The sequence below is a fragment of the Rattus norvegicus genome, chromosome 1 (genome assembly GCF_021556685.1).
Source record: "Rattus norvegicus strain SHRSP/BbbUtx chromosome 1, alternate assembly SHRSP_T2T, whole genome shotgun sequence".
NCBI lineage: Eukaryota > Metazoa > Chordata > Mammalia > Rodentia > Muridae > Rattus > Rattus norvegicus.
In genome coordinates, this window is record NC_141534.1 from 212122105 (window position 1) to 212135162 (window position 13058).

The window sequence follows — 13058 nt, forward strand, 5'->3', positions numbered from 1 at the left end:
CAGACAGATCTACTCAGGCCTGTTCAGCCATCTTGATTTTTTTTTTTTTTTTTTTTGAGACAGGGCCTCAATCTGTGGCCTGGGGTATCCTGGAACCACTTCATAGAATAAGCTAGCTTTGAACTTTAGAGAATCTGCCTGCCTCAGCCTCCCAGGGCAAGCATTACAGGCATGATATACAGTAACCTGAATGATGTGAATTCTCTGAGAACAATGGCATTCCATGTTTAAGGACAAGAAAGGGGGGAAAAAAGCCTGCATGTGTTTAGCTCAGCTGCAAAACTTCCCCAAGTATTTCTTCTACCCATGGCTGTAGACTCCACAGGTGACAGATTTACAGACACAGAGACCCGGCGGTGTGTATGTTTGCACTCTAGCTGTTCTGTCTCTTTGGAGAACCCTAACTTTTACAACCCTGAGAACTGGGGTAGCATCTTGCCTAGCTGCTTCCCTCTTTCCTCTCACTCTCTGCTGCTTCCCCATCCCTCCCTGGGCCAAGGTGATGGCCAGCCCTCAGGAGTGCTCAGCCTTGGCTCTCGAGCCCTCCCTCAGTGTGGCAGGGTTGGGAGTGGCTTGTTCAGCTGTCTTCTTGGTGTAGCTCTCACTCATGCCTGGTACCTACTTCTTTGTATCTGCAGAGGCCTCATGGGGTTCCTGGTCCCTCAACCCCCATCTCCCCAGCACTGGCCTGGGATTCCACAACACTTCAGGCATCTGCCCATCTCCTGTTCGTTCACACAACCACAGGTGTTACTGACTGACCATCAGTGACACCTGCCACCCACTCAGTGTTCTGACACCAGAATGCAGTGGTGGACAGAGACTCTAACACATGAGGGAAGCTAGACAGGAGACAGATGTTTAAAAGATCACAAGCACGTGTGCACACACGTGTGTGAACATGTAGGAAGCAAATATGTGTATTCTGTGTCCCCATGTGATAGTAGTTCCTGGGCTCATACACTGGTGTCCTAGAGCAGAAAATGGGTGACTGGCTCCTCTGCTCTGCATATTTCTTCACCTGTGTCTCTCTGTCTGTCTGTCTGTCTGTCTGTCGCCTGCCTGTCTGTCTCCCTGCCTGCCTGCCTCACCTCCAGCCTTCTTTCACCTCCCTTCACAAGGGGAGCCCCTCTTCACAATCTAATGACACCATACTTACAGGTCTGGCCATTTTCATCTAAACCATGTGACTCTGATCCTTCCTTATCTTGGACAACCCTTGGCTGGGGGACCCTGGCTGTTTCTGGTTCCTGGGCCCCACAGATACCAGGTTCCACCTTGGGTCTGGATTGAGAACTTTACCACTTCAGTGCCACCAAGACCTGTCAGTCCCTCAGTTCCTCAGCTCCTCAGCCCCTCAACCTGGAGACCTTGGAAAACTTAATGCTGTTGACTCTTGAATCCTGAATCTTGCCTTGTCTTGAAGGGTTTGGACTGCCCTCTAGTGGTCAGTTTCAGTCTAGCCTGGGAACCTTGTTTTGTTGTCTCTTAGCTGCAGGTTGCTGTGCCTACTAAACAGGGTGACCCTGCACAGACCTGGCAGTGCAGGGGACACAGCCAATACCTCCTGAGTTATCCTAGCCACAGCTCACAGTTACCCAGATAAACACTGCTCTACTCGCCCCCTTTATAGACCCTCAAAATAGCCCCAACAGAGTGGTTCCCGATCTTGTTAACAGGCAAATTAACAGGTCCAGAGAGGGTAAGTAAGTTGGCTAAGGTCACAGAGCGAGCAGTTGGCTGAACTAAATTGGTCCCTGCCTTGTCTTATCTTACCTGCAGACCTCCCAAGCAGAAACCAGGCTTAATACAACTGTGCTCGTGGAGGAAGAAATGGCATGGGGTGGGTGGGTTTTGTAGGGTCCACCTAGACTAGTGGAACAGCCCCAGGGCCCCAGGTTTCTGGGCCCAGGGTTTAGAGTTAGTTCCTTTGTGGGTAGCACCCGTGTCTGGTGTAGCATCCTGCTGTGGGGATGTCTGCTTTCTCCTGCTGACCCCTGGAGCCACCTCCTGGTAGCAGTCATGGCACGTGCCTGACCAGCTCTCTAGGGTTCTCGGAGCTGTCTCTTGGCTGTCTGTTCTGAAGCCAGGTTTACAGCACAGGACATTTCTGCTGAGGTGAGCATGGGCAGATGCCCCTGCCTGATCTATCTACAGCTCTTGTTTGGATTCACATCTGCAAACCCATATCTTTTAATAAACATTTGTTTTTTATTTATGCATGTGCGGGCATGAGCTTGTAGGTTCAGGCACCCATGGAAACCAGAAGAGGGCGTCAGATCCTCTGAACCTGGAGTTACAGGCAGTTGCGAGTCACCCAGCATGGGTGCCGGGAGCTGAGCCTAGGCCTTTGGGAGAGCAGGGGGCTTTCTTCAAACTTTAATTGATTAACTTTTACTTTATGTGGATAAGTGTTATACATGCATGCATATGTGCAATATGCATGCAGTGCCCTTGAAGGCCAGAAGAGGGCGTTGGATTCTCTGGAATTGGAGTTACAGATAGTTGCGAGCTGCCATGGCTGGGAATTGAACCCAGGTCCTTTGGAAGAATGGGGGTGCATTCTTAACTGCTCAGCCACCTCTCCAGCCCCTGACCATATCGTTAAAGCTTATTGTTTAGATGCCAATAGTTCTTTTCCTTGTTCCCAAAATAAATGCATGACCAGCATGGACACTTGGGAAAGTACACACACACACACACACACACACACACACACACACACACACACACTCCTTAAAGACCCCGAATGCATTCCCACCACTCAAAGATATCAGGTGGGACTTGGGAGTTTTCAGATCTGTTTTCTTGCTCGCCCCACCCCCACCCCCACCCCAACACATATATAGCTGTGGTGCAGCCTGCAGTGGGTTGGATCCAACGCAGACAAGCTTCTCAGGGAGAAGAGAGCCACCTGGCTAAGTGGCTAGGTCATAATGGCTCTCACGGACCCCACTTACTCCCATACTCAGAGTCCACATCATCAGTATGGGGTCATCTCCTCGTATCACCATGGAGTCATTTTTGTCCAGTGTAGGCAGACTGGGATGGAACTAGGTGGCCTGGGCAAGGGCTGTGTCTCCTCAGGAATTCCAGAGCTCTTGAAACAGCTGAATGTACGAGTATCTGTGATACTTCCTCTACAGTGCCTGTGTGCTGAATGTACGAGCATCCGTGTAGCCTTCTACAATGCCTGTGTACTAGAGCTCAGTTTGCGTTCTCACCATACATGTTACTCTCCACATACTCTTCATCCTCCCCTGCCCTATGCTGTGACTGCACATGGCTATCTTCTGTGTGTCTGGGTCTTGGCAAATGTGTTTGTTTGTTTTTGTTTTTGTTTTTTAGGACAGGTTTTCTGTGTAGCCCTGGCAGTCCCAGAACTCACTCTGTAGACCACTCACACAGACCCACCTGTTTCTGTCCCCCAAGTGCTGGGATTAAAGGTGTGTACCATTACCACCTGGCCTTTGCAAAAATAGATTTATTTATTGTATTTTATGTGTGTGGATATTCTGTACATGTGTATGTGTGTCATGTGCATGTAGTGGCTGTAGAGGCTGGAAAAGGGTGTTAGTGTTAGGTTCCCTGAAACTGGAGTTACAGATGGTTGTGAACCACTGTGTAGGTGCTGGGAATCGAACCCAGGTCCTCTGGAAGAACAATCAGTGCTCTTAATTGCTGAGACATCAAGCCCCATTGGCTAGCCTACTTTTGCTCATCTCAGAGATTCATTCTTCCTCACCACCTTCCTTTCAGACCAAAGAGTGACATTGTAATGCCCTGGTTAGGACTCTGCTGGTGTCCAGGACATTTTCAGCCCCTTCTGCAGTTTGAGTCTGGAGATTTACCACAAGCATCCAGCAGGTGGCAGTGCAGTTCTCAGAGGAAGGTGTTCTGTTTCCTTATTCATACCAAATTTGCTGTTTGACAAGTGGGCTGCTGGGCACAGCTGGGGTGACCCTAGCACTCTGAGGGCACTTTATTCTAAATGCTCACACCTGCTTCTCCCCAGGGGTATCTGAGACAGTAGATTTGGGTAACCCCAAGATTTTTTTTTTTTTTTGAAAGCAGGGACGTGGGAACACAGGGTCTGAGTCAGTGTCATGTCCTGAATTTGGTTTGCTCCCTGACCTCCATCCCTCTTGGAAATTTCGTCCAGCGGGCTCTGCAGGGATCATGGCTTCTACCCTTTGGTAACATTCAGGTTCTCTGTTTTAGAACTACAGGGAGTTGGCAAGCGTCAGGCATCATACAGCAACAAGCAGATGCCTCCTGGTGGGCTTCACTCCAGAGTACATTCACCTTTGCCACCAGTCCCAGCAATGTCAGAGGGTACATCCCCAGTCTGCCCCAGACCCCTTTTGTGGGCAAGTCTGCTGTGTCATCGGGTCCCTCTGCCTTCCCAGGGTTTCCCTCAGACTCCGGGATGGTTGTTTTCTAGATTGCCTTCCTGCCTGTGCTCCTCTACCAAGTCCTGAAGACACACAGGTTTTTGTTTGTCTCCAGGCTGCTGCCACTTTGCTCTTGGCTTTGTGTCCTGGCAGGTGGCCTGTGGTGACCACTTGACATGACTAGTGGCATCCCCGTGAATGCTACCTCTGCCCTGTTGCAATGAACCAGCGATCGCCAAGACTGCCAGTCCACAGCGCTTGCCTAGGAAGCGCAAGGCCCTGGGTTCGGTCCCCAGCTCCGAAAAAAAAAAAAAAAGACTGCCAGTCCACGCACGGCTTTACCTGCAGCCACGGCATTGATATTTTTTGTTTGTATTGATTTTTGCCTTTGCTCAGTGGAGATTCTCCTCCATTTTGCCTCTAGCTGGGTACCCATCAGACAGAAAAGGTACTTTTGCTTATCTGTCTATAGCAAGGTAGTCTTGTGGGATTCTCCTTTCTGGCAGATATTATTGGATAACACCTGCTGTGAGCATCTGTCTGGATCCATGGATGCCCCTTTGGGGTGGGTGTGAGCATTATTTAGTTGTTTTTCTTATTGCTTGACAAAACGCTGGACAGAATCAGTTTAAGGAAAGAAAGGTTTACTTGGCTCACACTTTGAGGGCAGGCACTCATGGTGTCGTGGCGGGGAAGGCATGGTGGCAGCTGGGCGAGGCAGCTGGTCACATTGCAGCCACTGTGACAGAGAGAGACAGTACCTGTGCTCAGATCTCTTCCTTCTTTTTATTCAATTCAGGACCCTATCCCACGGGATGGTGCCATCCACATTTATACCTCAATGAATCTAACATAGATACTCCCTCACAGGCATGCCCAGAGGGGTGTTTCCATGGTGATAGTAAATGCCCATAAATCAATATGAACCGTCACAGGCATGTTCCAGTCCTTCTTTTCTGACACAGAGTTAACTCAGGCTGTTGTGTGATACTATTCCTGGGGACATATGTCAAAAACATATATTTACCCCTGAGAATAGAAGCCAATAACTAACCAAAGTAAGGATAACACTGAAGTCCAACTTAGTGAGCCAGTAAGTTTGTTAACATTCTTTATAGGGGTATGGGGGGTAGTTACAGGAGTAGGGATGACACTAAGCCCACCCACATGCTGAGTTGCCTCATGATAGCTGGAACCCTGGAGCTCCCAGCATAGCTTGCAAGTAGCTTGATAGGTCAAAGAGTTACTTCTAGGCAGCTATTCTGGTCTAAGAGGATCTTAGCTTTATATGACTTTAGAAAGGCAGGGGCCTGTGTATCTGTTCAGTTTCAGGTACATCCTGAGAATTATGAATTGTTATTTCCTGCCTCTGAATGAACCCCCCTTTAGAACATTCTGGGTCTTAAGGAGTTTCACTTCTGATATGGAATGTTTCAATTCAGGAAATTGCCATATAACATAGGCTCTTCCTCTCCTTTTCCTGCCTCAGCCATAGAATGACCATTTCTTCAAGACCTTGCCTCTTTCTAGTGTAGCATGGTTTGGGGTATGCTCATGGTTTCTGGGCTACTGCTGATAAAATGTCTTCCTCAGCCAAAGTTAGAGATGCATGCATGTGTTCTCTTTCTCTCTCTCTCTCTCTCTCTCTCTCTCTCTCTCTCTCTCTCTCTCTCCTCCCCCTCCCCAAGGATATCATAATCTAATCTATGATGTTTAAATGGCTTACCAAAAATTGATAAGTTACAGCAAGTATGGAGACTCACACCTGTGATCCCAACATTTAAGAGATTGTGGCCATGGGTTGACTTTGAGTTCTAAGTCCCTCTGGGCTACAGAGCTACAGAGTAAGGCCTTGTCTGTCCTATTTACTTTTCTATTGCTCTGACAAAACACCATGACCACAGCAACTTATGAAAGAAGGCATTTAATCAGGCTTACAGTTTCGGGGGTTAGAGTCCAGGATGGCAGAGCAGAGGCACAAGAGAGACAGAGACAGAGTGAGGCAGAGACAGAGTGAGGCAGAGACTGAGAGACACAGACAGAGACAGGCACCAAGAATGTCACGAGTCTTTTGAAAACTCAAAGCCTGCCTTCAGTGACACACCTCCGCCAACCAGACCACACCTCCTAATCCTTCCCAAATGCTTCCACCAACTGGAGGCCAAGCATTCAAACATACAATCTATGGGGGGCATTCTCATTCAAACCACCACATTGTCTCAACATAGTATAACATAACATAACAACACAGGTTAAGACCAGCCTGGTCTACATAATGAGTTCCAGGTCATCGGGTGTTATGTAGTGAGAGTCTAGCTCCAATCTATCAATCAAAAGAGAATTGTGTTCATGCTAATACTTCATACCAGGGGCTGGAGAGATGGCTCAGTAGCCAAGAGCACTGGCTGCTCTTCCACAGGACCTGGGTTTACTTGCCAACACCCACAAGGTACCTCACAGATATCTATAACTCCAGTTGTTAATCTCTGAGATGGAAGGAAAAAGACCACTGACTCATGGCCAAATTAATTAAAGCAAGCTTTTTTAAAGTTTGTGTACATGGGCTGCCCCCTCCTAAGGCAGGATTTCAGCACTGGATATGAGGAAGACAAGGCTTTTATAGCTCAGGAATAGAGGGTTTCCAAATGGGGGATTTGGTGAGAAAATTAGGTGGGGTTACAGGTAGAAGATAAGCATAACACCTAACACCTCCTGACGCGAAGGTTGCAAAGTGGTCGCAACAACAGGTAGCCGTAACAACCATCTGAAAACAAAGAGAGTGTTGCTGTTTCCTGGATTAGGCAGTATAGAACCATTTGTAGTTAAGGTTACAGGCAAGGCACAGCCTAATCCCTGAGAAACAGAGGTTTAATCATAAACAGGAACTAACCTAGTTTGTCTTTAAGATGACTTTTAAATCTAAAACGGAGGTAGGCTGGTTCTTCATTGTTCCAGGATCAGATGCCTGCCCTCTGCTGGCCTCCTCAGGTACTGCATCAATGTAGTGCACAGACATACAGGAAAACACCGGTGCACATAAAATTAACTAATTAATCCCCATACCAAGCCAGCACCACAAGACTCTGACTTTTCTTTAAATTGAATTTTAGCCAGTCTCTTCAGCTTCAAGGAACCAGCCTGAGTTCCTCACCTGAGCGCCTGTTTGCTAAGCCCTGGCTGAGGATGCCGCTCAGACCTCCAGGGTCTGATCCCTGGGCTCTCCCTACCCACATTCCTGCATCTCCACTAGCCGGCTCTGCCCTAGCAACCAGGGATTAAGAAGGGGAGAGGCTAAAGGAGGCTTTTTATCTAAGTGCCTGGCAGATTCTGTGGTTATAGTTACCTGTTTTTGTTTTGTTCTTCTTTTCTGAATTTTCCTTTGTCTCTTTTGTTTGTTTCTAAACAGTAAGCATGCAGATGGGAGGAACACACCAAGGGGGCCCTTGGGACCCTTGCCCCTGACTTCCTACAGACAGTGGCTGTTTCCTCTCTCAGTGTCCATCGAATTTTGACCCTCTCTGAGAAAATGGTGACAGGCTCCTGGGAATGCAACTTCAAACCTCCTGAATTCAAATTACATGGGGGGTAACAAGTCTGGATTAATTGCTTGGTGAGCCTGTGTGAGCCTGTAGTAACCGAGTCCTCTTAACTGACTAGAGAGCAATTAAATTAAGCTGCTACAAAATGCTGTCTCCGCAAAGCCTTTGAGAAGAGCTGATTAACCAAATTGTATCTTCAGTTTAAAAGAGCAGAATTCCCATCTCGAACTGGTTGAAGCAAGCAGAGGGATTAGGTCTTATTGTAATGTCTCTGAAAAGCCCCAGGGGTGGAGTAGCTCAGAGGAGTCCCAGCAGGGTCCAGTGGATTACACCAGGCCTCCCTGGCTCCTTGTTTCTCCCTCTGGTTCTTGTGGCTTTCCCATCCCCTCCTCCCCTCCCCTCCCCTCCCCTCTTTTCACCTCCCATCTCTCCTTTCCCTTTCCCTCCCCTCCCCTCACCTTCTCATACCCTCCCTTTCCCTTCTTTCCCCTCCCTTCTCCTCCCTTCCCATCCCCTCTCTTTCCCTCCCTTCCCCTTCTCCTCCCCTCCTCTCCCTTCTCCTCCCCTCCCTTCCCCTCCCCTCCCCTCCTCTCCCTTCTCCTCCCCTCCCCTCCCCTCCTCTCCCTTCTCCTCCCCTCCCTTCCCCTCCCCTCCCCTCCTCTCCCTTCTCCTCCCCTCCCTTCCCCTCCCCCTCCCTTTCCCTCCCCTGGTGTGATAGCTCCAGCAGCTGTAAGGAATGTTACTTTCCCAGAAGTCCTGAGCCATTCTGGCTTTGGCTCCTTGAGTCTGCTGGGCTCCTAGGTTCTTCCCTTGCCTACAGTGATGGAGATGCCTGCATAGCTCCAGCCTGCCCTTCTGCCGGATCAGGTGCACCTGGGCCACCAGAACCAACAAGAGCTGGGCAGGCACTCCCAGGAATGAAGCAGGTGCTTAAGTGAAGTGGGGCCACCAGGCAGGCAGGTAGGAGGCAGAATCTCCTGTCAGAGCCATCTAGTCAACAAGGGGCATGGCACAATAAATGGATGTTTTTCCCGATGCTTTTAACAACCGCAGTCTACTTCTCCCTCTTTGCAAAGTGGTTCTTACTCTCATTGACTCTGCTGAGGTAAAGTGTTCTCTACACTGATCAGAGGCATACTCTGTTGATCCAGGGCCAATGTCATCATCCACGAGAGCTTTCTTTGTCCTTGGTGTGGCAGACCTGCCTCCCCCTGTGAGGTCACTGCCTGGCAGAGGTGCCCAGTCACCTGTGCAGGGACCTCCTTGTCCCCTTTGAACTGAGATGGGGTGCTGGACCTATTTTTAGGGCCCAGTGTCATGTGATCTTTGATGTCCTTGTCCTCTGTGGCTCATGCAAACCTGTGAGAGGGACACTGCTTTCACTTAATGACAAGGACATCCATGAGCTTGAAGGTGAGGGCCAGGCTAATGGATGGTCTGGGACCCAGTCCAAGAGTGTTTGACTTTCGAACTACCTGGGATATATAGTCGCTATGTCAACCCCTAGAAGGACTTGGAAGGAACAGATCATATGGTGGGGCTGTCTTACCCTAGGCCCTGCCTCCTGTGGAAAGTCAGACTGCATTTAAATGCAGCGAGAAGCTGTGTTTGCATGTGGAAGGACAAGTGCAGGCCTCCTCAAGCGAGCGTGCGCGCGCAAACAGGGATAGGGCTTTGAGCATCTCCATGCCTTTATGGAAGAGCTTCCTGCCCGGGACCAGGAATACAGAGCTGAGAATCCTGACCTGTACGTCCCAGAGCTCAGCACCCACTCAGGGAAAGACCTACTTGTCTTTTGAACAATGAGTCTTCCTGGATTCGTGTGGAAAAGAGCTCTAGGGTTCCTTCCAAGCCCCTTGCCTAAGAACAGAGTACAGGTTCCCAACTGGTCAGGAGTTCCCTCTCCCCACTGTTAGCTGGGATCTTGGGGCCTCCCAAGTCCTTGGTGTGTGATGTCTGTGGGCCTCAGTCTACAAAGCTAGGTGGAGTGAAGTCTGCCAGAGCTCTGTCGTGCTTTTAAATGAGTGGTAGGATGCTGGGCGTAGGCCTGTGGCCTGGGCAGCCTTAGGTACCAAGTCTCGCTCAACATCTGTGTCTTAGGCCCAGCCAGTAGAGGGTGCTCATTCAGCCTCTGTATCCTAGGGATAGGCAACAGGGAGTGCTGCAGTTTCATGTGGTCCTGTGTCTCGGATCTAGCCAGCAGGGGACACTGGGGTCTCTGTCTCAGGACTGACCAGCAGGGGACACTGGGGTCTCTGTCTCAGGACTGACCAGCAGGGGGCGCTGGGGGTCTCTGTCTCAGGACTGACCAGCAGGGGGTGCTGGGGTCTCTGTCTCAGGACTGACCAGCAGGGGGCGCTGGGGTCTCTGTCTTAGGAATGACAAGGAGGGGGCGCTGGGGTCTCTGTCTCAGGAATGACAAGGAGGGGGTGCTGGGGTCTCTGTCTCAGGGCTGACCAGCAGGAGCACCAAGGTCTCACTCAGTCTCTGTTTCAGGCCTGCAGGTACGGCCATGTCCAGCATCTGGAACATCTGCTTTTCTATGGCGCAGACATGAGCGCACAGAATGCCTCAGGGAACACAGCCCTGCATATCTGCGCCCTCTACAATCAGGTCAGTGGCATGCACATCCCTCACCCTAACCCCGGGGCACACCAGGCACTGGGTGGAGGGGGCTGGCCTGGGTATCTCTGTGATCCTCACCTGCTGCCTTATTGAGAACCAGAGGCTGGTGAAGCTGTGAGCAGCCCCTGGTCACAGTTCAGATCTACAGTCAGCCCTGAACAATGCCAATGACCCAGGCTGCTCATTGTCTGAAAGACACGGGAGGAGCTGGAACCTCCTGTTCCCTTGGGTGATGGTCCTGGAGCCTGGCGCTTGGGTAACCCCTCCACTCTCCTTTTCACTTGTGGTTAAATGTTCATAAAAATGTGACTCTCATAAACATGCAGGCAAGCAGTTCTTTGACAGCACATTCACAATGATGTATGGCCGTCCCCACCATTCACCTCCAGGTCTTTTCATCTTCCCAAACTGAACCTGTTGCCGGGAAACACTGACTTCCAACCCCTCACTCCCCACTCCCGCCCCCTGAATGCCTAGTCTCTGCTCTCTGCTTTAAGGACCTTCGAAGACTAAGATTTTGCAGGAGTTGGCCACCTACGCTGAGCTTCTTCCACTCAGCATCATGTTCTCATGGTCTAACCTGTGGTAACGAGTGCCAGACACTCTTCCTTCTGAAGTTTGTTTCCACACTACTAAGGGATAGGCACTGTTGCTCACCTGCTCTCCCGTGGGTGGACATGTGGCTTGTTCTGACTTTGGCTGTTGTGGTTTCATGTTGCCATGAGCCCAGATGTGCAGATGGAGGGTCTAGCCTCAGCTATCTTCTGGCCTCCATGAGAACAAACTCCTAAGCAGAACTCAATGTAAATGACACACTGGTGTCCCATGCCCCTCCTGCAAACTTCCATGTCAGACCCTGGTGGACAGCACTGTTCTGGAATCCCTACAGGCTGCGAGACATGGTCCCTGCTCTCTAGGAGAGAGACACCTTGGTGCCTGGGACTTGGATCCTGGACCATGAATACCCTGAGCTGGATGTGGAGGGAGAAATGAGAGACTGGTGTCCCATGGGAGGGCTGAGCATAGGATGTGGGTGGACTGCAGGGCCAGCTTCAGCAAGCAGGAAAGGTACTAAAGTCCTTGGTGCTCAAGGTCAGGTTGACATAGGACAACCCCACTGAAAACTCTGCTTTCTTTCTTTTCTCACTTCATGAAACCTCGGGTTGGGGGCTAATGACCCACAGACATGACCCCAGGCAGCCCAGTAGAGGCACTGGGGAAAGACTCTCCCTTTTGAAGGGTAGAAGGATCTCAGTGGTGAGGCTGTACTGGGCATACCCTGGGGCGTGGCCTCAGTGAACACTGACTTCTCTTCCAATCGCATAGCCATCATCCTATCGCACCACTGACAGTGACCCTAGATGACACTCAAACCTTAGCTCACAACCCAGTTTGTTCCCAGACCCTAATGGCTGGTCCCAAGTCCACTCTACTTGTAGCCAGTAATGTTCCTGGATCTTTCACCCTCGCAAACTCCTACAGACCCTTCAAGACCCCATTCACATGGTCCACACCCCGTCAAGTGTTCTCTTGACTGTAGAATTTGTGAGTGTCTTGCTCTGCAGACCACTCTCATGATTAGGCTGATGGAGTCGGTATTTCAGCTGGAGTGTCTTCCAGTGCTCCTGGCTTGCACGCAGAGCATATTTATAGTGGTAGTTGCCCCTGGGTCCACCATGCAGCTCGGATGGGGGAACCCTTTTTAAGTGTGGGAATACTCAGCTGCCTTAGAGAACACATCATGAGGCTTGGCTGGGTCTAGGAAAACATGTGCACCAACATCTGCTTTGTAACGATTGCCTGCGATGGGGAAACAAGGCTTAATTCCACTCAGTATATTTCAAGCATATTTTAATCACAAAGAATATAGGAAATCACAGTTTCTGTCACTTAAAATAATTGTGGGCATGATGGTCTTTGAAAGGGAGGCTGCAGAATTTTATTAGGCAGCCTGTGTTCTCAGCTATATAGGAGTCTGGTCCTGCTGGGGTTTACTCCACATACCCCAGAGCTGTCTCCAATTCTAGGAGGGTCCCCAGATGGCCAGGGCTCCCAGGAAAACCTTTCCCCATTATAATGTCAGTTAGAATAGAGGTAGCTGACTTTCCAGGGCTTGTTGGTAAACATTTTATGCTTTGGTCACTGCCTAGACCCTTTGTACAGAGCAGCCACAGTACAGCAGTCGGAAGTAACAGGTCATGGAAAGTGGCCGTGCTGCAAGAAAGACATTTGCTCAATAATCAGGGATGGGGTGAGTTGTAGGGGTCAGGGGTTGACGGTCGGGGGTAATCTGGCCTGCAGGCTGTTGGCCGTCTTTGGAGTAGAAGGCTACACCATCTTTTTCTCGTACCTCATAGATCTGCACCTCCCCAGGGTTGGGTGACTTCTATCCTACAGGCCAATGAGTCTGAGCAAGGGTAGGGAGGGCTGCCCACTCTGCAAAGCTGCCCTGTCATGAGGGTAGTCTACTGCTGTCCAGCTTCAGATGGTATACCTGTTC

The 13058-nt window shown here is 50.1% G+C and overlaps 1 protein-coding gene across 6 annotated transcripts in view; it reads left to right on the forward strand.

Moving 5' to 3' along the window:
* Nucleotides 1-13058, forward strand: part of Shank2 (SH3 and multiple ankyrin repeat domains 2) — a 443362-nt gene that overhangs the window by 93642 nt on the left and 336662 nt on the right. For all 6 annotated transcript variants that reach the window (XM_087605433.1, XM_087605682.1, XM_087605374.1 and 3 more), the window contains 1 exon segment: nt 10430-10546. In XM_087605433.1, coding sequence (XP_087461559.1) covers nt 10430-10546 — 117 coding nt within the window.